The sequence below is a fragment of the Numida meleagris genome, chromosome 2 (genome assembly GCF_002078875.1).
Source record: "Numida meleagris isolate 19003 breed g44 Domestic line chromosome 2, NumMel1.0, whole genome shotgun sequence".
Lineage (NCBI taxonomy): Eukaryota > Metazoa > Chordata > Aves > Galliformes > Numididae > Numida > Numida meleagris.
In genome coordinates, this window is record NC_034410.1 from 76,153,700 (window position 1) to 76,180,205 (window position 26,506).

Consider the following 26,506-nt stretch of genomic DNA (forward strand, 5'->3'; position numbering starts at 1 on the left):
CAAAGTACGCTCCACCAGCCATGTAGGCATTTATCTGGAGGCTGGCATGGGGAACAGTGCTTGCATTAACGGCATTAATTTGTTCTGTTGCTTTTGGGTCAGTGCAAAAGTTCTAACAAGACATTGTGTAGGACAGAAGTGCCTGACCTAATTCTGGAACAGATAGTTCACGTGCAGGGAGCAATGTGGCTGTAGTACCAATTTTGATCAGCTGTGTGGAGAAATGCTCTTCTGTGTCTTGTAGGTATACAGGTTAGGAAAGGTACGGCTCTCAGACCAGCAGCTCTGAGTACTGGTTCAGAAGCCATTCCTGAAACACTGTACACCTCCCCTTTCTTCTCCTGCTGTTGGATGGCTGTTGAGATTACATGTTCTCTCTGGGGAACCAAATGACTCCTTGGTGTTTCGTTTGTACATAAAAACGAGAGACCCAAAGCAGTTCTCAGGGTTAAATCCAGGATTCTGGATTCATGAGGCTGGTGCCATTTCAGGTTCACTTATCCTGCTTGTTTCTTTGCTCTCCCAGGAAGAGATTTATTAATTCTTAAAAGAATTATCTTCTGTGAACTTCACTCTCTTTGAGCCCAAATACACTTTTTGTCACCTACTGCTTGTTTTTGGGAAGGATGTCCCTTTGCTTTAAAAAACCTGCCTTGTCTGCCTCCTCCTGATGACACCCAGTTTTCCAATTGAAGCAAAAAGTTGATTTCTATCCGCCTTTTCTGTGACCATAATAAATTCATAAATTTATCTTGTATTCTACTTCACCTGTTATCTGTCACTCTTTCAAACCAATGGGTTCTGGCTTATTAAAGTTTTCCTCATGTGGAAGCATGTAGCCTTCCTGAATCTTTTTGAGTTCTGCTGTATTATTTTGAGATGAGGGGTTCAGAGTTGTCTACCGTATTAAGGATGATGCGTACTGTAGTTCAGTACTGTTCACTGTTACAGTTTATGTAGCTTGCCATATATGCCTTACCGCCCAGTTTGGCTGCTGCTGAGTGTTTTTGCCATCTTTCCATGGATATATGTTATAATCCCAAGGTTTTAATGATCAGCTCTGAGTCCAACATATTGTAAGAAAGATCAGGAAGTAAGTAGAACAGGAATGTTTAAATACTTTTTTCTCAAATATATCACTTTACATTTATCTGCATTAAATTTTAAGTCCTTCTACAGCACTTCTCTGTTATCACTTGTCTTATTACTCTGAATAATAACTTACTATCTTCAGCAAATTGTCATTTCATTGTTCATCTCCTGTTCCTGATAGCTTATGAATAAATCACTCTATTGGTGACCACCCTGCATTGTGAGAACTGACCGTTCATTTCCTATCCTTTAACAATTATCTATTAATTATCTCCTCGTGGTTGCTTAGTTTCATTTAAGTCATTTTGTGTTACTGTCAAAAGTCTTTTGAAAAGTGAAATAAATGCTATCAGTTTAGATGGGATTGTGAATCACCCCCCTTGACTCCTCCTAGAATATCTTATTTATTCGCGTGTCCTTAGGGTCTATATTTTATTATAGTTTGCTCTAGTTTACAACAGTTTTCAAAATGTTGTATTTGCATCCTTCCAGTTCTGAGATACCAAGATGGTTTAAAGTGAGAAGCTGTACTGCATGATTATGACATGGTCAGGTGACAGTGAGCAGTTCAGACTCTGTCATTAGAGATTGAAATGATGGCTTCCTAAGATTGGCAGAGTGCAACTGGCCTCACGCAGCGTATGTCTGAGCAAGAGTAAGGGCTGAATTATACCAGATACCTTCTCCTTTTAATTTATACAACATTCACCAGATAAGGCAGGTGTTGTAAATTGCTGGGACTGGCCAGTTTATTGTGCTTCCTCATACAAAGAAGAAACAGAAAGGACTTTACTGGTAGTAGAACTCCCCTTTTCTTCATTTCTAGATTGGCTACAGTGGCCTTTATTCATTTCCAGTCTCATGTCTGAGTGTGAGTGAGCGGCAGAGCAGTGCTTAGCTGCCGGCCAGGATCACACCCATCACACCATGCTTCTGTGCAAAAGGTCTGTGACACATTTAGAGCTCCGCTGTTGTTCAAAGCCTCTTAATAAATTCTAGGAAAGAGTCATGTTTGAAATGTTACAGTTCAAAATGGAGAAAAATGTCTTTGTATTGGCATCTTTAAGCTGTTCCAATTTTGACCTTCAGAGTTTGCACCACAGCAGCTTCTTCCCAAACACTATATTTCAGCTCTTGCCAACCAAGTGAACACAGTCAAGCTGAATTTTGCCTCCTGCAGGTAGCATATTATCAATGGTATGTGGATAAACAGCTAAGCATTAATAAGTGCAGTGAATCTTATGCAACCAGATGCATGTCAAAGAAATGAAAAGTCAGAAATTTGCTGCAATTTTTTTATTCTATAATTTAAAATAATTGCTGAATGTAATTCTGCCTGCAGTATTTAAATAGAAGTTGCACTTCAAATGGAAGCACAAAATGTGAGTCGAGGGGTAAGAACCATGTTTTTTTTCTTTCAGATGTGGTTTGTTGTGCCATGAATCCTTACAGAAAATACTGTATGTTGTAATTTCTTTCTTTTTTTTAAGAGAGAGTTCTTTAAAGATAGCGGCGTAAATTCTTTTCCTTCTAGTTATCTCTTCAAAAACATAACAAAATAGCAAAAACTGATGTTAGAAGTCAGTTGCTTCACAGATCACGCTCAGCAGTCATAGCAGAACACTACATTTAGCCTAAGGATTGGACTGGCAGGCATAAGTACAGTAATGAAAGGAACCTGTTGAGTGCTTGACTTGGTAGGCTAATTGGTCTGATGTTTTGAAAAGGAAAGGTATGGCTGAATAATCAAAGCTAAATCACATTCTCATAGCATTTGATAGAAAGGTTAATAACCAAAACTGTATCCGCATTAAATTGTCAGATGTTTGCCTAATTGCAAAGTGTGCTTTTAAGGTGAAACTAATACCTAAGAGATAAAGATCTGGGGCCAAATTCTTTGTTGATATATTTTTTTTCTTGCTTCATTAATTGGAGTTGAGCAATGCTAATTAGTAGTAGAGAATTTGCCTCAAAACCTGTGTTATTGTTACCCACAGGCAGGACTGATAAATAATTACTAGTCTATAAACTAACTTATAAATTAAGAAGGTTATCATTGGTACTGAGAATATTTAAGAAGAAATTTTCATGGAGATACTATTACATGTTATAGCCGGGTTTAGTGCAGTGGTATAGTATCCTGCATTTTCCTGTTCTTTTTAAATGACACTGCATTGAACTGTCATTCAAATCAGACAAAATTGCATGGAGGAGCTGTGACAGTTACTGAAAAATCTGTTTTCATTTACTGTTACTTCCAAACAAGAGGCTGTAGTCACTAAAAGCCTAGCAATTAAAAACTCAAAATAATGAAGATGAACCATCTTGTGTTCTTATTTTTTACTTTATTAACTTGTTTAAATTTGTATGATGTCTGAGAAACAGCTATTCTCATCAGCTAGTCTGGTTTTCAGCAGTAAGGGATGATTTTAAAAGGTCTTAGTGTACAAATCATGATTTAAAAAGTCACAATTCGTCTAGACTCTAGAAGTTACAGTAGTGAAACTCCTTTAAATTTGTTTACTATGTATGTGAAGAATGTACTGCATGCTTACAGATATGCCAGTGTGACTCAAGATCTACTCCATTATCAAAAATTATTGAAAATTTATGGTTTTCAGTGGACTGCTTGTGTTTGTGAGCACACTTGCCTGATAATGTGCATGGTATTGATTGCTTCTTTTTGCTGTCGGTGTTATTATATTAGACTTTTTCAGCAAAGAGCCTTAATGCTTATAAGAAACAGCTGGAAGCAAGCAGAAAAAAGTAGTAGCTCTTCAGAATTCACATGCTACATTGCAGACCGACTTAAAGAATCGTAACTACTCACTGCAGCCTACACTAGGACAGATAGTGCCAGCTGCCACCAAGACAAGGCTTTGCGACTGAAGGAAAATGTTTTACCAATCAGATCAAAATAAAATTAAGCAGCTTAGAAGAGAGCAGCGTGGAGATGAGGACAGCATGAAAGTTGTTTGTTTTTTTTAAGTGGTCGTGTTGGTTTGGGGCAGGTTCTTCTTTTTTAATGAATACCTTGTGCATTCCAAGAAACTGGGTTTCAGGGCTGGATTGGTTTTGGCATGGATTAGATTTGTCATGGAGGTTGGTTCTCTTCTATGAATCATGAAAATGCTTACCTAGTCCTCGATCTGTCATCAGCCTTCAGCACTGTTGATTTTGAATTGCTCTTGGTAAAGGGCTGTGTCTTTGTGACTTTGATTTCTCTAGAAGACATCGAGAGAAGACCTCTTATATACAGATGGAGAAGTGCAGACATGAAGAACACAGTCTGCATTAGACAGAGTTTTGCCAGCAGGTCAGGAGAGGTGATTATGTCCCTACTCACTGATGAGACCACAGATGAATTGCTGGATCCAGGCCTGGTCTCATCACTGCAAGGACATGGACATACTGCAATAAGTCCAGAAAAGAGTCATAAAGATGATAAAGGGGCTGGAGCATCTCTCCTAAGAGGAGTGGATGAGAGAGATGGGACTGTTCAAAGCAGAGATGTCACAGGGAGGACCTTATCCATGTGTATAAATACCTGATGGCAGGATATATAACAGACACAACCAGAATCATCTTGATGTTAATGAGTAACAGGACAAAAGGCCATGAGCAAATCTTGAAATACAAGAAATTTCACTTAAACCTAAGAAATTTTTATTTTTTTTTACCATGAGGTTAGTGAAACACAGGAACAAGTTACCCAGAGAGGTTCCAGAGTCTTCATCCTTTGAAGTATTCAAAATCCAACTGGACAAAGTCTTGAATCACTGTAGCTGTAGTTGACTCTTTTTAGCAGGGCAGCAGGACTAAACGATCTCCATAAATGTTTTCCAGTCTCAGTGATTCTGTGATTCTAATGTTCAAAGTGCTTATGTTCCAATTCAAGTACAGGAGCCAGTGTCTTACTTGACAATATATTGCATGGTACTTTTAGTATATTGCTGGAGCACATAAGTTTACTTTGCTCTTCTGCTGCTCATTTGTACACATTGTCAATGGTCTGTCCTTTCTTCCATCACATCAGATCATAGCAAGAAAATTACGTGTACTAAAACATGCTTTGTCTTTATATCAAGGGGGTGTGAAGAGGACCAATCTCAATTTCATCTTTGCTAAATACCAATAATTTGTTCTCAATGTCTATTCTATATGCAGATCTATCTGCAGCCTGCAGAACTGTTGCTGGTACAGAAAAAGTGTAACTACTTGATGTCATCTGAGGATGCTCAAGGAGGACAAATGACTGTAGATGCTGACTTTGAGATTTGTAGAACTATCACTGGGTGTAATGTCAAAGATTGTAATGTCCCATATCCACAGAGGATGTCTCTCAGCACACTAGCACAAAAAAAAGCCACACAGTGGTTTTTTTTCCTGAAAACCAGTACATTGTATCTCCAGATAACATGTTTTCACTTTTAAAACTGTTTGGAGATTGACACTGGAAAAATTTTGTCTTACTTAGTGAGACATCTCACCAGGGGTAATACTGTTGCTGCAGTTGAAGGTTTGCACAGTGACCTGCAAATCTACAGATGAAAAATCATCTCTTACTCCCTGTCACACTACCAGCTACAGCTTGTTTGAGTTAATGACTAGAAAGAAGAAAATTAAGATGGCAGAGTGTTTTCCTTGTCAGCTTGAGTAACCTGGGACTCACTTCTGTTCTGCAGAACTTCATAGCCTGAACGCGGTCATGTAGAGCCCTCGTATGAAAGGTCTCAGCAATGATTTACAGGGCTGGGGATATGTTTCCTTCACCAGAGGTGAAATGGGGATAGTTAGATAGTATGATACATTTATTTTTAAATAATTAAGTAATTATTTCTGCCTAAATGTTGATGTGAAGCTCGGATCTATCCTGTTTTCTAAGCTATTTCAAATCGAAATAAATGCCCTAAGTCTGGGGAAGGCTGCAACAGCTGTGAGCCATGTTCAAGAGAGAGTGCTGAATCTACATAGAGACTTGTAAAAGAAAAGGAATAGCAGTCACAGGAGCCCAGTGTATCCACCTTTGGATTGCAGAACCAACTAGAGCTTAATGAGGAAGGATGATAAGCTGAATAACTGAACTCAGCAGCTCCTCCATACAAGGCAAAGAAATGCATTTTCTGTGCAAGATGTGCATGCCCCTAGTCTGTCTACATAAAGGCCTCATATTCTTTCCTTAGCTAGAAGTGGATGAGGCAGACAGCTCAGTGCCCAGGGAGTGTAAGGTTGTCTGCATTGCTGTCTTGTTGAGGAGGGGTCTCTAGTGATTTTGGGGAGGAGCTGAGAGGCTTCCAGTCAGGCTGTGGTGATGTTTGTCCATGCTAGAGAGAAGGAGAAATCACCTCTGTGAAAAGATCAAGGAAAATATACCTCTCTGTTTCTACTGATGCGAAAGTCTGCATGTTTTGAAAGTTTGTACTCAGTGTATGTAACTGTAAATGGAAAACACCTGGACACGCAATGATAATGCAAAATACTACTGCTTTTTAAAGGGACCCAGTAATATTTCAGGGTTTTTTTTTATTATATATATACATAGTGTTGCAAGGAAAGGCACCACTAATAATCTGTGTAGTTATTCCACATGCAGTATTCTTTTAGGGCTGGATACAGCTTTCTTTCTGTTTCTCCTTATCTTGCCAGAGAGTAGGAGTTTTCGATGAAAGAAGTCCACAAATCCTCCCTTCTCTGCACAACCCAATCTCCATCTCTAGTATTCAGATCTTTGGCTCTGCTTTTCCTGCTTTTGCTGTACTTTCAGGCAGAGCTGCTGCCTTTAATAAGGGGACGGTCTACTCAAAATACACCCAAGCCAGAGCCTTCAGCACTATAGGGGCACAGTTTGGTGGAAGGGATGCTCTGTAATTTTATCTTCTGATTTCTGTCACCCAAAGGGGAAGTCAGAGGATTTCTATCACATCAAAGAGGGATCCAGTGGAAGATTTTCTCCAGTTGATGCTTTCTGGATGATAGAAGAGGGCACCCTAAGCTGGAGAAAGACTCCTCATCTGCTGCTTGTATAGCAGCAGGGAAAGAAGAGAAGCAGCATTGAGTTTAGGGACCAGAAGAAGAACTAAACCACACAAAACTTGACACAACACAAAACTAGCAATGCCTTAATAGGAGGCATTTCTGATGTGCAGTGTGGGGAGAACTGAGGAATCTCTAGGTGTATGGAAAGCATGAATTTGTGTGCTTGGAAGTTACAGGAATTTGTTCTGGTTACAGTTCCAGGGCTGTATGTTTTCCATAGGGCTGACTGCATACTTGAAGGGAACAGTATTGAATTAATTGGGGCAGCTTGCATGTGAGAGCAGGGCTAAATAGGACAGTGTGGAGATGCAAGTATGGCTGGAAAATGGTGTGTGTATTTGATCTGGAAAAATCTTTGGTGCTTTGCTGGAATGGAAACGCTTCTTTTAGATGCTAAGGAGGCAGAACAGGAAGAACTATAGAGACAAAGAATTGAAAGGAGACCTTAAGTTCTCTCACTGTCCTCCTAAAAGTTATTCTCTTCTCCCAAGATTCTCATCTTCTTTCTGTCTTTAATACCAAGACAATTTAAGATGATATAAGGGGAAGAAAGTGCCTTGCCCTCTTCCCAAATGAAATGCCCAGTGTCCTCTCTTCCATTTCCAGATGTTCCTATTAGGCAATTAGGGCTGGTGTTTGAGATTTGTAGAATGCTTTCGAAGAACGCTTCTCTGTTCTTCCTTTGTGTAAACTGTAGAAGTGAGGAGAGAGGAGCTACAGGTGAGCACCTCAGCAGAGGGACGTCTGCCCCTAATGGAGGAGATTGCCAACTCATCCATTTCCAAATCAGAACTGCTGCTGAATACAATTTTTCTCAGTTTTTCTTGATGTTAACAAGCACGGGTTCTATTTATATGTACACGTTCATACATATTTGTCTTTTTACATCTATATTTTGAATTTTATGACACATGTTATTTAGTAGATTTTGTTTTAGTTGTATTTTTGTAAAGAAGTTCAGAAAGCCCTCTGGCCCTGTCTGAAATAACTTGCAAATAATGATATAAAGAGAATATTGCAGCATCAGTGTTCTCTCCAAAAGAGAGAAAAGGAAGCAGTCACGTAAAATGAGAAACAAGGTGTTTCATGTTAGGCTTTGATCATTTTTACTTGTAGGTCAAGAGCCCTGACCACTGGGCTCTTCAAATCCCAAGAGATGTCTTTGGCAAAACTTCTAGACTTTTCCAAGTCTGAATTATATGTACAAATGCACATTTTAAAACACTTTTTCACAAATATAAAGGCCATTCTTTAAAAGAAGAAAAAAAAAGAAGAAAAAAAAAGGAAAACAGCAACAATAGTCAGCTCTTCTCCAAATTGTAGTGAGTTATGAGTCTCAGCTCAGGTAGACGCATGCTGCTTGGCATCTCAGCCCTTTCATGTGGAGGACCTGATGCCTTCCATTTGCTCCCCTCTGTGTTGCATTTCCGGAGATCATTCACAGCTGTCTTCATTATTCACAGCTCTGAAGTGACGAAAGGAGAAAAAGCAAATGTTGTAGCTTGGTGTTCATTGTGAGAATGTTTTAGCAGGGGCAGTGGGCATGGAAGCTGTGCAGGTGGTGACCTTTGCTGTTGCCTTACAGGAATGTCAGCTCTGCTGGAGAGGAGGCCCGCAGAAGGATGAGGGAGTGTGATGGCCTGACGGATGCATTGCTGTACGTGATCCAGTCTGCTCTGGGGAGCAGTGAAATTGATAGTAAGGTTTGTCATCTTTGTCTTTTCAGGAGCAAGAAATCCAGATATTCACCGTACCTCAGGGCTATAAAGCAACAGTTTAAAAAAAAAAAATGTGTCCCAAGGGATGCCTTATCAAATAGTAGTTTTGAGCATCATTTTCTTTTCCTTCTCTTGAACTGTACATTTCTGTGTGCTAGGTATTGGGTTTGTGTCTAGCAGTGTAATGTGTACGGGTAAGCATGCATTCCTCTCACTTTCATTATTATCAGAGGAAATATAGTAACTACTTTAATAAGAGCAAATGTGTCATACTCCATGTAAACTTCCTTACACCACTGCCAGGTTTACCTTAAAATTGATTTTTGGTACTCAGTGTGAGACAGAACTAATAACAGTGTGGTAGGCTTACAAGGCAAACAAACAAAAAACAAAGTGGCAATTACTAAGCAATTTCACAGTGCTACCAATGTGACATCTTCTTTGAGGAGGATCAACGAATGCTTTCAATAACTTTTAAGATGTATTTTTATGTCAGCGTCACTTCTCTGAAAGTACGGGACTCTTCAAAGGTGGACGACACTGTTTAATTAAAAGGAATTCAAGGACTTACAAGCTGAAGAGTTGTAGCACATCAAATACATTTAAGTATTCCAGAGAAAAAGAAAAAAAGGCTAGCCTCAATTACCTTCTGTATTCAGTGTATTGTGCTAAAGCACTTCCAACAACCTTGGTCAATTTGCCAACCCTTCAAAAACTCCCATAAGAGAAACCTTTTGCACAGCAAAGTCTTAAAGCCTCCTGGCTGTGCATTTCGAATGATCTTTCACAAAGTTGTCCGTGGACCTCTGATAGTTTGCAAATTGAAAATCTCCAGAATTTTCTGGTCATTAACTAAATGAAACCGATGAAAATTGCTGATACTTTCAGGTTAGGGAGGGAGGAATAATGAAGGGTTTGTAGCATGCTGTGTAGATTTAGTGGCAAAATAACCAAAGCCCACCAGAACTCAGGAGTCTAGGCTCACCTTTCCATTAATATACATTTAGTGAAGTAATGACCAAAGGAGGCCCACCCACAAGGCACTCACCATGCTTGCATCAGGGTCCAGAGCAAATCCAGCAGCCACCAGCTGCCTCCCACCCCTTCATCTCACTTCCTGCAGAGCTGCTCAGAAACAGAGGGACATTTCATTAGTTTCATTAGTTTTGGAAAAGCAGAAACAGGAATTGTGTCAAACCTGCCTGATTCAGCTTGGCTGCCAGAAAAGCGAAGACAGGGGGCTTCATTGGAACAGACCAGGAGGTAGATTGAAGTGGAAGAAGTAGATTGCTGCCTTTCTCGCAGCTTCACTGCTGCTCTTTCTTAGTAGATGACTGGGCTGATTTCAAGGTTGTTACACTATTAAAAGGGTTAAGTAAGGAGGAGAGTAAGCTCTCTGTTTCGCCTCTTACCACTGATATAGAATATTCCATTTATTCTCTCCTTTGTAGCTGTTATGACTTTGTAGAATCTGTAGGCTGTGATACAGAGGAAAAAATGAGGACATGAGAGAAGAATCATTCTCTCTGCCTTAGCGGTTTTAACCTCCTGTCTAGCAGGATTTTAACTATGGCATACAGCACTTGTGCAGCTAAATGCAAAACACCGCATTGTAGCTGAAGGTCTTGCATCCTTTTCCCAAAGTAGAAAGTGATTTTAATTAAACACAATATTTGAATAACTGCCTCTAAATCGCTTTTTAATCTAGTGGACATTTATGATGAAATGTAAGAAATATTCTGTAGGGAAAGAGGAATGCGAGGTCCCTTGAAAGTTCAGAGCTACAAATCAGAAAGAATAAAACCTACTTTCTTGTCTTGTACAAGTTCATCCAAATGGCAAAGGTGTCAGTTGCATTTGAGGCATTATCAGTTTCTGCTGAAAGTTAACATTGTCCTTGTGGTAGACTCAGTTAAAATTGTTCTCTTTACAGAATGAGAATTTAAAGTGTGAAAACTAATATTCATGAGAAGGGGAAATAAAATGTCAAACTTTAATCAACACAAAGCTCCAACTTAAGCAAATTACAGCTGTACAGAACTAACTGTTAGCAAAAGTCAAATTCAAATGTGGAAATATTAAAGAAAAGTTAAAGGTAGTAAACTTTTTTTTAAAACTGTGGTCACTACAAAGTCATAGCTTTCAGGTAGGAATGATGCACTAGAAAGTTTTGCATTTTTCTATACATATGTTTTTCTATATTTGTTTGTATATTTGGCTGGAGATTTCAAATCATTGCAAGTTTAATTTGAAGTTTCATCTCTTTATAAAAAATCCTGTCTAGATGAGTCTGTTTAATACCTTTTCTAGAACTTTGCTGTCTCAAAAACTGTGCCAAATATTACGTGGCATAAGCTCATACTGTACATGGAAGTAAATGCAGCTCCATCTGCTTGCCTGGCTGGTGAATATGGGAGAGTAGGATAGAGCTGAAACCTCATACTCATTCTGTTCTGGGTTAGTGGAGCAACAGAGCTGGGATGTAGTGACTATTGTTTTTGTCTCCATAGAGCATTAGGAACAGTTGAAATAGATATAGATAGATAATGACTTTTTTTAACCATGCTCTCTCTGCCTTCATAAAATTAAGTGCAGATTCTTCTCGTAATGGATAGCAAAACCAAATTGAACTAACTAACTGAGTAGGCTTCAAACAAATCTAAAACTGAACTTTTAGACTATCAGAAATTATGCTGAATTACTGGTGCCACCTTTTTCTTCCACTGGGTCTAAGTCTGTTTCTGAATTCCCAGCAGCATCTTTTACAGAGGGCCCAATCTATTTAGGAGACAAATAGTTGAGAGGGAAAAGCTGTCCACCAATTATTTGCAGCCTAGCTAAAAGCAATAAAAACATCAAGACCTCTGAAGTTCTTAGTCTTGCCTTTTAGCCTCCAGAAACATAATCTGTTTATGCTACAAATATTTCTGAAATAGAATTTGGAACCTGTCTTTTCTGACAATTATCATAGATATGATGGCAGAAATAAGTGTTATTTCTGGTTTAAAACCAATGAACATACAAAACCATTGCCACTTTCGTTTCATATCATTTTCTGTTTCACATAAGGCTCCAGCATGAAGTTCAGAATGACATTAAAAAACTCGTGGAAAAATATTGCCCAGGCTGTTTGTTGTTTTTTTTTTTTCCCATAAAAAGAGAGTGTGAGACCTTGCCAGATTTTCTAAATCTCTTAAGGAGTGGTTACCAAGGGAATACTCAGAAATGAGTAGATAAGAATTGTACTGGGAAAATGCAGCTGGAAAGATCAATTATATTTCGTCAGCTTTGTATACAGAATGAACAAGGAAAGTATTTTAACTTCTGTTTTTCTTTTATCTTTTTTGTCACGCTTTTCAGACCGTTGAAAACTGTGTGTGCATTTTGAGGAACCTCTCATACAGGCTAGCTGCAGAAACATCTCAGGGACAGCAAATGGGAACAGATGAACTTGATGGATTACTCTGTGGTGATGCCAATGGAAAAGATGCAGAGAGTTCAGGATGCTGGGGGAAGAAGAAGAAGAAAAAGAAATCACAGGATCAGGTAATGAAAGACACTTGCAGTTGCACTGCAAGTAGTTGGAGTGCCCATCATGAAAATTAATTCTTGTATCATGAAAAGTAAGTAATACACATTAAGCACATGGGGCATAATATGCATAACTGTTGCCTACTGAGACACATAACTAAACCACATCCCTTAGTGCCATATCCACGCATCTCTTGAACATCTCTAGGGATGGGGACTCCACCACTTTTCTGGGCAGCCTATTCCAGTGCTTGACCAATTTATATGTATGTATTTGTTTCAAAATTAGTCTCATACTCTGCTTCAGCATTTTAAGAAAAAGCTGTATAGAACTAAATCGAGCAATGTGAGTGAATGTAAAGAAAACGTGCATGTTTTCGTGTAACTAATGTTGTTTCTGAAGATTGGAAATTAGAATTGATAGTTAAGTTATCTGAGGGGCTGTGGGCTTTTGTTTGAGGTGCATGTAGCAGGAATGCTAAGTCACAGCTTGAAGCAGTGATTGAGCACCTGGTGGGAAGGCAGGGCCAACCCAAGTGCAGTGCACCTGAGTGACTGGAAGGGTTGGAGCCAGGATCCACCCTATCCCAGACCTCATTTAAGGCTTGGCAGTGGAAGTGAAAATATCTTGTTGTAGATCTCTGTTTGTCCGAGGTCTTCTGAAGGTAAATAGATTCTTTCATTTATTTCTGTGTTCATAGCTATTGCATTTGAGCAAGTCCTTACTTGCTGCAGCATAGGGCTTTGCTACTCTGCTGTCATTGCTGCACTTTCTATCATGTTACAGTGAATTTATGTTAAAATTGTGTCTATTTCATTACTTTCCTCTTCTGACTAAAAAACTGGGGAATGCTGGCAATAATTTTACTGACTGTGTTGTATCAGTGAACACGCTAAATAGCATTGAGAATGGCTACTGATTAAAGAGCTTTTTCCAGTGACTGGTGATGGCAACAGGTAGCTGTTTTAATAGACTTGTTCCTTTCCGTTGTCTCTTATTTCTCTTTCAGAACGCTCAAAGACAATATTTTTTTGAGTAAGCAATCAGGCAGACAGGGTATTTGAATAAATGATATAAACCATTGCTGAAAATACTCCTTTCATAAAGGCAAAATCTATTCATATGGAAAAGTGAGAGGAATGTAAACAAGCTAAGATTCGGGTTCTTGTGACTAGTAAGTTCCTGTGACTCATAAGACTTATACGTAACTGGCCTTTCTTTCTTGATGCTCTGTTTACGAGCGTCCTCTCTCTCTCTCTCTCTTTTTCTTGTCTATTTTACTTCTTCTCTGTTCCTTTTGTAATTTCTGGATCTCGGGCTACTTTTGACTTTGATGTTTCATCATTCCTATTAGACATCATTCTATTTTAAGATTCCTTAGAACTTATCTTCCTTCTCCTCTCGGCCTTTTGGCTGATTTCCTTTAAAATATACATGCTTCTGCCTTCCCGTAGGTACGCTTTGTCTGTTTCTTTGATCATTCATTATCAGCATGCAGTATGGAAAAGGCATCTCCAGATCTGCTCATGTTTGTTAAATTGAAGGGTTTAATGTGTTAAAGTAATAGTAATAATAAAACTGTGCACATCTTTTCAGGTTTACATTCACTAGGCTTTACTGCAGTAAGGAAATAAAATTCACCCCTTCCAGAACTAACTTTGTGCAGCCTAGGACCACTTTAACTTAGAAACATTAGAATAATATTTCTAACATTTTTCTTTCATCTCCTTTCTATCTGAACTGTTTTTCAGGACCCTGGTGCGTTCTTTGTTACTGAAAAATAAGACTAAATGGAAATCCAGGTCACTGTCTTCTTCTATGCTCTGTCACAGCCAGGATGACTGTATTTCCTGGGTTTGTGCATATAAGAAGAAACAGGTTTTCCTGTGTGTTGTGGAGGTTTTTCTGCTATGCAAGAACCTTTTACAACTGGATTGTTTTGTGTTCCTCAGCGTAGGCAGAATTCACCCTATCCAAATCAAGCTTTCTACACTTTCTGCAGCTTCCAGGAGAATGTTTTTAGGTGTCCTTTGATGATCCATTGTCACCCAGCATGCTGACTGATGCTCTGTGCTTTACACGTGTACGTATTCTTTTGCAATAATCTCAGGGGTTTTTTTTTGCAAGACTTAATTTTTTCCAGATAATGGGTTTCATAATCTCTTTTCAATTGCAATGTTTAAGCTGTTACCTGCTGCTCATTCTATCTTTCAGAACAGATCTCCTGCTCTTCTTGAGATGCTATATTTAGAGGGCTCATTCCTTTAAGTGCCTCAGCAGGGAAGCTTTTATCCTCCTAAATATGTTATAATATAGTTCAGAAGAGCATGCTGGTGAAGGACACTGTTTTACCTGTAAATAAGCAAGGCATGCATGTGGAATCTTCATAGGATATGATAATTTAAAGTATCTGAAACACTTAAAGCACTACACGTGGCCATGAGGTTCAAGTCCTTGGAAAGAAATCTGAGAGAAAGACGGATATAAAAATAATTACTTACCCAGATGCTTCTAGGTTGAGCTTTAGGCCAATTTTAATAGGTTGCTTAGGCTAAGAATGCATGTTTTGTTGCCTTTGTGAGAAGTTTTTCACATACATAAAAATATATTTTCTTTTAAGATTCGTGTTATTGGTATTTACAGGTACAAAAAAAAAAAAGTAGTTCAGAGTTAAAACCAGGGTGTTTTTTTTTGTTGTTTGTTTTTACATATGTGCTTCCATTAGTGCTCTTCAGCCTTTTGCCCCTCCTGTTAGAGGAAGTGCAGAATGAAGGCACAATGCATCGTAGAATGGCTTGGGTTGGAAGGGACCCAAAGGATCATCAAGTTCCAACCCCCCTGCTGCAGGCAGGGTTGCCAGCTACTAGATCAATTACTAGATCAGATTGCCTGGGGCCTCATCCAGCTTGGCCTTAAACACCTCCAGGGATGGCCCTAAGCATCATTACACTGCACTACAGGGAAGTAGTTTCCAGTTCTGTAGCCTGCTGCTTTTATGTCTCCGGAGAATATGTGCTTGATGGTATAGGTATCTTTCTTGCAGCTCTGTGAAGTTCATGTATAATGAAAGTGACTGCCTCTCTTAGGAAGATAGAGTTCAATACACAATGTGGGGAGACTGTTCAGTTCTTAGTGAATGTAATTGTGAGATTTTCCTGTTACAGTATACTTGTTCAGTTCTTCAGTTACTTTCTCAAGGGTATATTTCTGCAAATTCCCTCTGAAGTGGCCAATATAGGCATATATAGGGTGGCCTTTAATTTTTAAGTATACAAACTATCTAAAAAGTTCTAGTAGCAGAATTACTAAAATTAGGCAATAATATCAAATTTATTGTTTTATACATACCATGTGGTTTAAGTTCTAGTTTTCTATTTTAAGAGAAATGAATCCTATGCACAGGTAGGGAGCTTTGTTTCTTAAACCATAAAACAAGGGGAAACCTCTTTTAGTGTTGAAGTTGCTTTGCTCTGGTTTTCTCTGTAAAGGAAGAAAAAGTTAATTTCTTTGTTTCGTAGTATAGGAGACAACAACCACTCTTTCTCTAGGTTATACGTCACTTGGTCAGGGAAGTTTAACTCCAGAAAAAGCTCAAACTTTCTAAATACTTGCACTAAAAGCCATGCACAGCTTTGATATTATCTGTGTTTTTTAAAAAAGGCAGAGAATAGAAGCGAAACTTCTATGGAGGCTCCAGGAATTGTGAGATGCGCTTGTCTTCATTTCTGACTGAAATACTGAGAGCTGTGGTTTGTTCTGATGCCACTGTTTGTTGAATTCTCCCTGTGGTCAGCTGTTAACTGAGTTCTCACCTTGCGAAGCTCCTGAGCTTCAGAGGGCTGCCTCCCAGACCAGGGCATAGTAGACGTATCAATGTCTCTGCCTCGTATCTTGTCACTTTCCAGACAGATCTGAATTTCTCTACCTCTGAAAGCTTTGTTACTGCTTTTAGTGTTCTCACTGTTGCCAACAGGTTTGTTCTTAAAGCTGTGTGAGAAACAAGAACTATGGCAGAAAGCAGTTAAGAAAATTGGGTATGTTATTCAATTTCAGTTAGAGACGGGGAGTTGTCATTAATCCTTATTTTATTTCTTGTTATGCAGCCCATTATGCACACATGTGGCACTGTTTTATTTCTTTTCCTTTCCTCACAAAGAGGAAACAGGTTTACCTCTTGGCTTCACACTCCCCTCAAATTCCTCATCTGTGAGCACTCTTGTCAGCCCAGAATCTGGCCCCAGAGCTGACTTTTGATTGGAAGCAGCGCTTGTGAAATGAGCCTGCCCTTCTCTTTCACCTTCTGTCAGGAGCCTTTAGATATAACAGCAACATTTCAAGTTATATAGCATTATGAATTGACTGGCACACATCTTTAGTATGCTAGCTAAATGGGCTGTAAATCCTTCTATAGCAGTGAGGTTGCCATTTAACTTTCTATTGTAAGGGATCTTTGCTGATTGAAGAAGCCAGGTGAAATTTCAGGTTTAAGATGATAATATTTCAAAAAGAATAAAAAATAAATCTGAGAGAAATAATGCCTTCTTATACGGTGAGACCACTATTCTGCCAAGAACATTTCAATACTATACTGGTGAATACCAAATCATAAAGCACAGAAAATAGACAGCAGTTCCTGGTTTTCACTAATAATGTAAGCCAACTTTGGGGATGAAAACCTGTATTGACGGTATATTGTGCTTGAGAAATGTATTGGTTTTTACTTGTTACTTCCTTGTCTTTCTTCAAGTGGTTATGCCAGGTACTGTTCTTCAAGAAATCTACTGTCTTGAAGTGCTCCTTACAGTGCTTCTGTTTCTAAATTCTTCTTTGCCTACGTATAAACCATGGGGATCACTCAATATCACATATAACCAAGTTGTTCTCCAAGTCAAAATTACAGGGCCGTTAAATGTGATTTGGAATTTGTTGAGTATAGTACAAAGCCCACTAGCTTCAGCTATCTATGGAGTCCAGTGAAGAGAAGATGCTAAGGATTGTAACAGCATCAACTGAGCTAAACCCTTTACTGGTATTCAGTACAATTTCACTACAAACATGGATTTGCTTTTATTAAAACAGGATGATAGATCATCTGTTGTGGAGTATGGGGAAACACTTAAAACGTTTTTTCTTCTCTCAAAATTCCTTAGTAATGTGAAAACTTTGAGAACTTAGTAGAGTACTCTTTCCAAAGTCTGTTGTTCTTAAAGATCTTCATATTCAGCTTTTTATTCTATTTTACTTCATCCTTTCTTTGCACCATTTTCAGGAAATGAGAGATCTGTATCTCACCCACACAATGAACAGTTTGTCAGCTTCAGCCAGAATATATGTGGGCAATTTCAGCTGAAGCGGGGAAGCCTGCAAGGAATACTTGTTTATGACTTGCTTCCTCCTTAGAATAAGCTAGGAAGAGTAATTGTGTACAGTCATTCTCTTTTTCAGAGGTTCATACCACATCCACAGCCTATCTCCAATAGACCTTATTGATCATTCCTGATGGTCTGCAACAACACAATAACTGTTCCAGTAATTCACTGGGTAGAGTCGTTTAGCACACTGCCTCAGCTCATTAATACTGAGCAAGGTGAGCTACAAAGCAACTTCTGCCATTTCTTAGCCATCATTTGAGAAAATGTATTGTAATAACATTTGGAGGAAGTCACCTTGTTTTGGTTCAGGCATTTGATGTTTATATTTATGGAATACAGAATAAATGGGTGAAAATCAGGAAAATCTCCTTTGCAGTAGCTTCATTTCTGACCTGTATTAGCCCTGTACGCCCTGCAGCAATTGGGCTGTAAGGGTGCAGGCACTGGTCTCTTCTACGAGGAAGAAGGCAGAAACCATAAAGCTCTTCAGTGAGAATTTAGCTGAGATAATGTGTGCAAGAGGAAAGAGCTAAGGTGTGGAGATAGGAAGGCATGAGAAGTCACAGTTGTTTGTTCCCTCTGCCTCACAGGAAGAATCAGGAACTGGCTCCAGGAGCACCCTTATGCATGACCTTGAAGATGCCGTAGGCCCACCACAGAATCATAGAATTAGCTAGGTTGGAAAAGACCTACAAGATCATCTAGTCCAACCATCCACCTACCACCAGTAACCCCACTAAACCATGTCTCTCAACGCTATATCTCAATGTTTCTTGAACGCCTCCAGGGACAGTGACTCAACCACCTCCCTGGGCAGCCCATTCCAGCGCCTGACCACTCTTTCAGAAAAGTAGAATTTCCTAACGTCCAGCCTAAATCTCCCCTGGCGCAACTTGAAGCCATTCCCCCTCGTCGTGTCACTAGTTACAAGAGAGAAGAGGCTGACCCCCAGCTCACTACAACCTCCCTTCAGGTAGTTATAGAGAGCGATGAGGTCTCCCCTGAGCCTCCTCTTCTCCAGACTGAACAATCCCAGCTCCCTCAGCCGCTCCTCATAAGGCCTGTGCTCCAGACCCCTCACCAGCTTCGTCGCCCTCCTCTGGACATGCTCCAGGGCCTCAATGTCTTTCTTGCAGTGAGGGGCCCAAAACTGGCATAGCATGTTTGTTATGCGTGGCTTGCAGTTCAGCCCTCCCTGTGCGTGTCACCCAGCTGCTCTGGGCACGCACCCTAGATCTGGAGAGTAGTACAAGAGGCTTATGCAGCATCACTGTGTTTACTGCTCCCTCGCTGCACATGCATATGTGGTACCAAACCTTTCATCCCTCACAGTGGCTCTGAGGCATCACAGTGGTGAGAAAAAAGTCTCTACAGACAGGAGACAACTCCCTCTTAGTTGATGATCAGCTAAGATAATCACGTACTAAAAGTCAGCAGCAAGAATGGCAGGCAAAGGCAATAATTTGTCATGTTTTTAGAAATGTTTTGTCATTACTGGGTGGAATTGCAAAGCCACATTAAATATTGATTTCTGTGCAATTATGATTCCTAGTGCTTTACATGTACCAGTACAGCATGAACACAGCTCTATTTATAGCTGTTGATTTTCACTAATTTTCAGCAGTCCACAGGATTGTATGACTGTAGATACTTGCGTTTTTAAAAAACAAAAGTTATTCCCTCGTGCACAAAAAAAATATTGGGTAGATCTGATGCATTTGATACAAGATAAGTATTTTGTCCCTGAAATAATAAATACCCTCTGCAAACATTGTTCAATTGTATAATGCATCCATGACACGTGCAAATCAGAATGAGATGGATGAAGATCGGAACTTGTGCCCTTGGACATCACAAGCCGATTGTAAGGGGGCTTTCTGAGGTAGGAGGCCCAAATGTGGTGTGAAGTTGGATTTGACCTGTATGGCTGGTTTTTCATTTGCTTTCCAAAAAACTATGACAGTGCAAATGAATAAATTCCAAGAGTTAAAATAGGAACCAGGTTTTAGTGTATTTTTTTTATGAGCTAGTGAAAGGACACTTCTGGCAAGGATGGTGATTTATATGGAGAGCAAAGGAGAAATGAGTCACATACAGTGAAATCAACCTATTGTTTTAAAGGCAGAAATGTATTTAAAAAAAATTCAGAGCACAGCCCTATGATGGCATCTTTTAAAGGGATTTTTTCTTCAAAAGGCAATCTTCCTCTTGTTTCTCAACAAGATGTTGCTGTGCTAATTCTCTTAAACTGTGGTAATGTTTGTCCGCTGGAGTAAGTTTTATATCTGAGCAACTTTCTGATATTAAACAGTCCTGCTACCTTTCCATTTCAGTGTTTGTTCGACTTCAGTTTAGAAAAAGAAACTTGTACTTCTGATTCTCAGTGATAATAATCTATCAAAACCTTTTTACAGTTGATTAAGATATTGTAGTTGGTATTGGATAAGGCTTCGCTGTCCTTTAGATCGTACATAATTTTAGAAATCTATCTTAAGTAAAACTGTAGTTGATATGCCCTGAAAATGAGAGAATCTGGGTCTTTCCCACTGTATGTATTGTTGTCATTTTCAGTCACAACTGATTAAATCATCCAGGAAAATTAACAGTTGCAGGTCTAAACAATGAATTAATTTGCCCTGTGCTATCTTTGCATGTCTAGTAGATATTTAATGTTACAATACACGTTTATTATCTGCGTAATCACAGTAAGTTCTAACTCTATGTATTTGAAAGTCTGTTATATGCCATATCATGAAATCTGTAGATCACAGAGGTTTTGCAAAAAGATTGTGTTGAGGAGTCAAGGATTGGTTTTAGCAAGGGTATTAAGGCTGTGAATTTTCTAAATCCCTCTATCTGTACAAAGTAGGGCAAAGCAAAATACACATTTACTGCATTTGTAGATAAAAATCACATATTTAAAATATCGTTAAAAATGTATTACATAAATTATTTTTTTGTTTTTAAAAACGTAAGACTGGTCCTTGAATTTCCCTCTTTTAAGATGCTTCATGCTTAAGTGCAATTTTTGTGCATTTCAGGAGGAAGATAAATCACTGTTCTCCTGGAATAAAGTTTCTGTTATCAATAGGTTTGACTTTTTATGTAATATCCAGCTTGTTTTCCAGGCTTTATTACTACCTATTTTGACTATCACTGTAGGGTTATTTTCATGGCAGAACTCTAGTGGGAAGAAGAGTCAGTTATGCAAGAGGGGTTCTACCAAACAGATCAGAATCTGAACCTGAATGTTGCCGGCAGTGGGCTGGCTGCCTGCAGGATGCCTACAGTAGGAGGCCAGAAGGTGTATGGCTGGGAAGATGTGCAGTACGGTTATGCTCTGGGGCCTGTCAAGGGATGGAATGCTTATGTCCTTCAGGGATTTAGGTTTCCACAGTGGTGTTTCTTGTTGGCTTTTCCCTCTCATGAAAAGAGAGAGATTGCAAAGAACTGATCAGATCTCTTCCTGTGCCAGTTTTACTTTAACTCTGAATGTACGTTTATATTCAGTGGGTTTCTGTTCGTAACCAAAGAAATATATGCAGTGAAGGTTTTTGTTATGTCATCTAGCTAAAACATTTGATTTTTTCCAGTACTCTCTTTAAAGAAAGAGTGTTGTGTAGGAAATTTGGTTTCTCTGTGAAGAATCAGATGACAGGCTAAAATGGAGAGTGACTGCTTACCTACATGTGCACAAACAGCTGTTAAGTCTTCAGCTGAGACAACTCTCAGTATTTCACTGATCCTTGCTGACAATCTGACTTGTATTTTCCAACAGTGGGATGGAGTAGGACCTCTCCCAGACTGTGCAGAACCACCCAAAGGAATCCAGATGCTGTGGCACCCTTCAATAGTCAAACCCTACCTCACACTTCTTTCTGAGTGCTCAAATCCAGACACGCTGGAGGGGGCAGCAGGGGCACTGCAGAACTTGGCTGCTGGGAGTTGGAAGGTAAGAATATTGGCCTAGTATGTATTTCTTTCTCATTCAGAACTCCCTACAGATGACATCAAATTGATGCTGCAAATGTGTCTAAATACTCCTTCTAGTGGAATACCTCTCTGTTTTCACAGAACTATCTGTAATAAAATTTCTGATGGTATTTTAAGTCCTCTGAATCGATAGAGGTAATCGTATCATGGTAAAACTTAGCATGCAGCAGTGAAAATCATGTTGGTCAAGTACCTAAAACTGTTGTTGAAAACTAATATCCAAATGACAAGAAGCAGCATCTTTATGAATCTGTGGGGACATACTCATGAAAAATGAGTCAAAAATATCACCAGTGGCAATCAAATGAAACCATTTTGCTTTGTCACTGCAGAAACTGGTTTACATTTTATCTCTTATGAGAAACTAGACAAGAGTGTAACAAAGTATAAATGAAGTGACACCAACATAACTAATCTCACCACCTATTTAAAACAAATTAAGAAATAATTATAGTACATCAACAGAATGATTAAATGTGTGCAACGAGCAAGGAACTGCTCAGTCAAATACGCTGTATTCCAGCTAATTCCACCTTGGAATTGCAGTCAAAAAATAGTTTTCCCTTTCCAGATATTTACAATGTATTGAGGGGGAAAAAAAAATCATTAATTAGATTCTGAGAATATTCCTGAGTTTAGCATTAATCACTAAAATGTGAGATAATCAATGAGCCTAATTTACTTTTTATGGCAATTTCTTCATCCCTTTTCTGGGATTGAAAACGTTGACTATCAAATCCTTCAAAATCAATGTATTAATTTTATTCTGCTTTCTGTGGGAATTTTTCACATTTATTATGAAAACTCGTGTGGGGATCTGCAGTATTCAGAGCTAGTTCTCGGAAGGAGTCCTGTTTCATTTTCATCATTCAGTTATTCATTCTTATGTATTTAAGTACCAGTTTCAGTAAGAATTAATTTTGAAATACTAGCCCTGCGGCTAATGAGTGACTCTTTCTTTTCATAAAATTTTACTGGACATTGAGTTAGCACATTCAGCAGATTCCGAGAGGCATGTGATTTTTTTTTTTTTTGAGCACTGTGCTCCACCAAGCTTTTTTTTTATAAGTTAGACTATTGCTTTCAGTGACATAATGGAGTTGGCAACCAAGTCTCTGTCCAATGATTATGTCCTATGAAGTGCTATGAAAACATTGCCTGAAAATCAATATGATTTTATTATTCTCATATTATAGACCACATCAGATGACTGCATAATCCTGGCACAGAAACACAATAAATGTCTTCTGATCATCTGGGGTTGGGTGTAGCCCCAGTCCAAATGAGAGGAATGTATGTGTACTTGGCAGGACTAATAGGAGTGCAAAAATCCAAGCAGTGCACTCTCATTTCTAATAAATCTGTATCTGTCATCCCTTAGCTGGCAGATGTATACAGTGGACTAGAGACGAAAAAGAGCTCGGCAGAGCTCTTTGGCAAGTGACGTGTTAGAAAAACTGATTTGAACTTTAATACCATCCATGCTGATACCATGGGAAAAGCTCGGTTATTCTCTTGTTGCTCTATTTTTCTAAGGATTCGCCAATTCCATTACAAGTGATGTGCAGACACAAAATGAATATCCTTAATTTCACATGTCATACCAGCCATTTTTGTGAGGGGAGTAATCCTCTTTGGGGATTACATAAGCGTTGATGTTTCCACCTTTTGACCTCTCTTTTCCACTGCAGCAGTCTTCTGAATATAAAATGACTGAAATAAAAGATAGCAGGCTCTTAAAATAAGAGGCTATTCCTAAGGGAGACTTTCATTTTTTGAATTTCTGCAAGAAATTGTAATTGTATAGGGAATGGGAAATTATCTTGTTTTAATCATTCAAGCAGTACTTTATGATAAAGCAACAGAGGAAAAGAGCAAGCCGTGTTAAAATAGGTAAGGTTTCAATAAATAATAACAGCAATTGCAGTGATGTGTTTTTCTAAACAGCATTATAATAATGCCAGAAGAATACTAGAATATATGAATTAGCTGGTGCACCAGGCGTGCTTAAATGCTTCCAAAGATAGTCTCATCTGGAAAAAAAAAAAAAAATTCACATACTTGTATGATTCTTTTCCAGCTGTTCTGCCCTTCTGGTTCCTCTGGTATAAAACTGACAAAATCCTCTTCAATGACAGAGAGGTAACACTTTAAACACAGGCAGCGCTTAACCAATGCAATTACGAGGGGAAAGTGGGAAGATAAAAGGAAGCCTAGAATAATTTAAAAAATAAAATAAAATTGCCTAGGGAATTTAGATAAATGTCTGCCACTGGAATTAACAGACGATGTGTGTCTAATTTCCCTAGACTATGTTTGAAATTTCAAATGCAAAAGGAAAGCAGCATAGGTTTAATAGCTGAGAAGGGCTGAAAATGTCTTTATTCTAGGGAAGATAGTTTTTCATTGATACATAAAGTTGACATAGGTACATAATCAATCCTAATCTATAGGGCACTTGTTATTTTTTTATTTTCCTCCTAAAGCCAAACACTGAGCAAAAAAAAAAGTGTGGGAAATAAATATACTTGTGTAATATTTTTCTGTGTAAATATAAAACACTTCAAGCCAAAGTCTTAGCATATATTGCCTGAAGGCCTGCTGCATGTTACCAATTTGTAGAATAAAATTGATTTTTTTTTTAATGGTTAATGCAATATATACTTAGAACCCAAACACTTCATAATGAATAAAGAAAAGGAGCATAATTGACAACAAATAAATTCACCAGTCCAAATGTAAGTTTACCAGTAAGAGATGTTTCTGGCATTAGGTATAAGGAAGGGTATTTTCAATGCAAAACCTTAATTTGGGATAGAGAATGTCTATATATCTTGATTTTTGACATAGATTTTGGTTCTGAAAAATAGATTGACAGTATACAGAAAGAAGGATTCATTTTAGAATAGGGGCTGTGAATATGAAAGTCCCTTCATCTCACTATTGCACTGGGACACTGGTACGTAGCAAGGACATTGATCTGGAATCTGAAGGACACAAACCTATTTCTTTCATGGAAATCTACATGCATAAGCTGGGTGGTAATAATGATGGATTTCTGCCAAGGGGACTCACTGCTTTCCAGAATATTCTCTCCCATTGATTCACAACCACGGTATTTTCACCATACCCTAAACTTCCTGCAGGCAGAAGGAGCAATAAAAAAAAATGGAGCCATTAGTTTTAGTTTTGCTTTCTTTAATTTTCACTCTTATATACATTTTTTTTTTCCCAGAAATAGACTTTGTCTGATTACACTAAATACACTTTCAGTTCTACTTAATAGGTTATATACTTAAGGTGCCTAAGAAAAGGAAATAAAACCTAAGCAAGTATGTTTCTCACCAAACTTTGATATCATTTTCCATGAGCAAATCAGGCTTGAGACATGCCTTTGGATGCAGTGGAGACTTCTTGTTTACCTCCACTTTCATTAGGAGCTCTGTTGGCTTGTCAAGTTTGTCCAGAATGTACAAATAGAAATAGGAGACTTGCTGACTCAGTCTGCTCTGTTCTGAAGGCACTTGTCTGCTCATTAAAAGTCTTTTCAACCTCATATTGTTACTTATTTTAATACCTTGGATATCAGAAATTGTAAGGTACGATGCTACAAGACCTGTCTTGTGAAACAAATCTCTGTGGTTATTTTTTATGTATAGTCTACCATCAGTTCTTTTCCTGGAATGATGGGAACAGAAGAAGTGGCGAGTTCTCTAGTTTTCACCTTGGTCAATAGGCTATTGATACATTAAATCTACTGAACATTTAAAAAGTTAAAATAGTTTATTGCTTAACAATGTCAAGAAGCCAAGGTTATGTCCTTGCTGAACTAAGGTTTCCCTCTCTGGAAGAAGTGAGATATTGAGATATCTGTGTATTTCTGTGTTTATCTATACGTATCCAATAGCTAAATTTAGGCTGTTGTCAATTTATCTGCCAGAGACGTTTCTTTTGCTGTGAACTTGTCACCTACAATGTTATCTTCTGTTAAAAACAGCACTGTCACCAGAGGCATAATGTCCTTAGTCTTGCCAAACTCTTAAACTCATTCATATGACTCTATTTTGATTTAAAATGCCTCCGTAATTTGTGCAGGTAATACACACCTTTAAAAGTCAGGAAACAAGATCTATGATGTATCTGTTGGCAACCTAAGGTCCTACATGGGAATAGGTAGCATGCCTACTCTGTGCCTTGGTCAATCCCTTCTATGTGCCCAGCCTTTGTTGTCAGTTGCTTTGCAGGCTTTACAAACTTTCGGTGTCAGCTTTAACGGCAGGATGGCAGGCTTCATTCTCCTGAGTGTCCATCACTCTCTTGCACTTTGTAAAACCAGCAACAAGTGCTGCTCTGTGCAAGTCTTGCAAGAGTGTAAGGCCAAAGCATTCCTTTCCTTTCCCTGCCCTGTTTTACTATATGCGGCAGGGAACAGCAATGTTTTTTGGTCAAACAATGGAATGTATCTGCCTTTGATCACCAGCGGGTACAATACCCATGTGAATGGGATTTCTGGGTCAGCGGCCTGATCTCTTGAGATAGCTAGATGGGATACCAGTCTTCATTGCTTAGGCAAGCAACTACATTTATTTTCTTAATTCCACCCTGGAGAAGTCTGAGTCTCATGGGAGCAAGAGCTCTATTAAGTTATTAGATAAAGGAACTGCAAACATAAAAGGGACTGATGCAGTCAGAAGGTCACTGCAGCTACTTGAAAGAGTAAAAAGAAAAGAGTTTGGAGTGCCTTGCCTTCCAAACTCTTGCAG

General features: G+C 38.7%; 1 protein-coding gene across 14 annotated transcripts in view; it reads left to right on the top strand.

The window, feature by feature from the left end:
* The window catches only part of CTNND2 (catenin delta 2), a 629,078-nt gene that overhangs the window by 529,452 nt on the left and 73,120 nt on the right, over positions 1 to 26,506 (top strand). For all 14 annotated transcript variants that reach the window (XR_002434978.1, XM_021386174.1, XM_021386172.1 and 11 more), the window contains 3 exons: positions 8,714 to 8,831; positions 12,207 to 12,392; positions 21,529 to 21,702. Coding sequence is in view for 13 of the 14 variants with exons in the window: in XM_021386174.1 (XP_021241849.1) it covers positions 8,714 to 8,831; positions 12,207 to 12,392; positions 21,529 to 21,702 (478 nt within the window). In the remaining variant the exon portion in view is untranslated. The remainder of the gene's footprint in view (positions 1 to 8,713; positions 8,832 to 12,206; positions 12,393 to 21,528; positions 21,703 to 26,506) is intronic.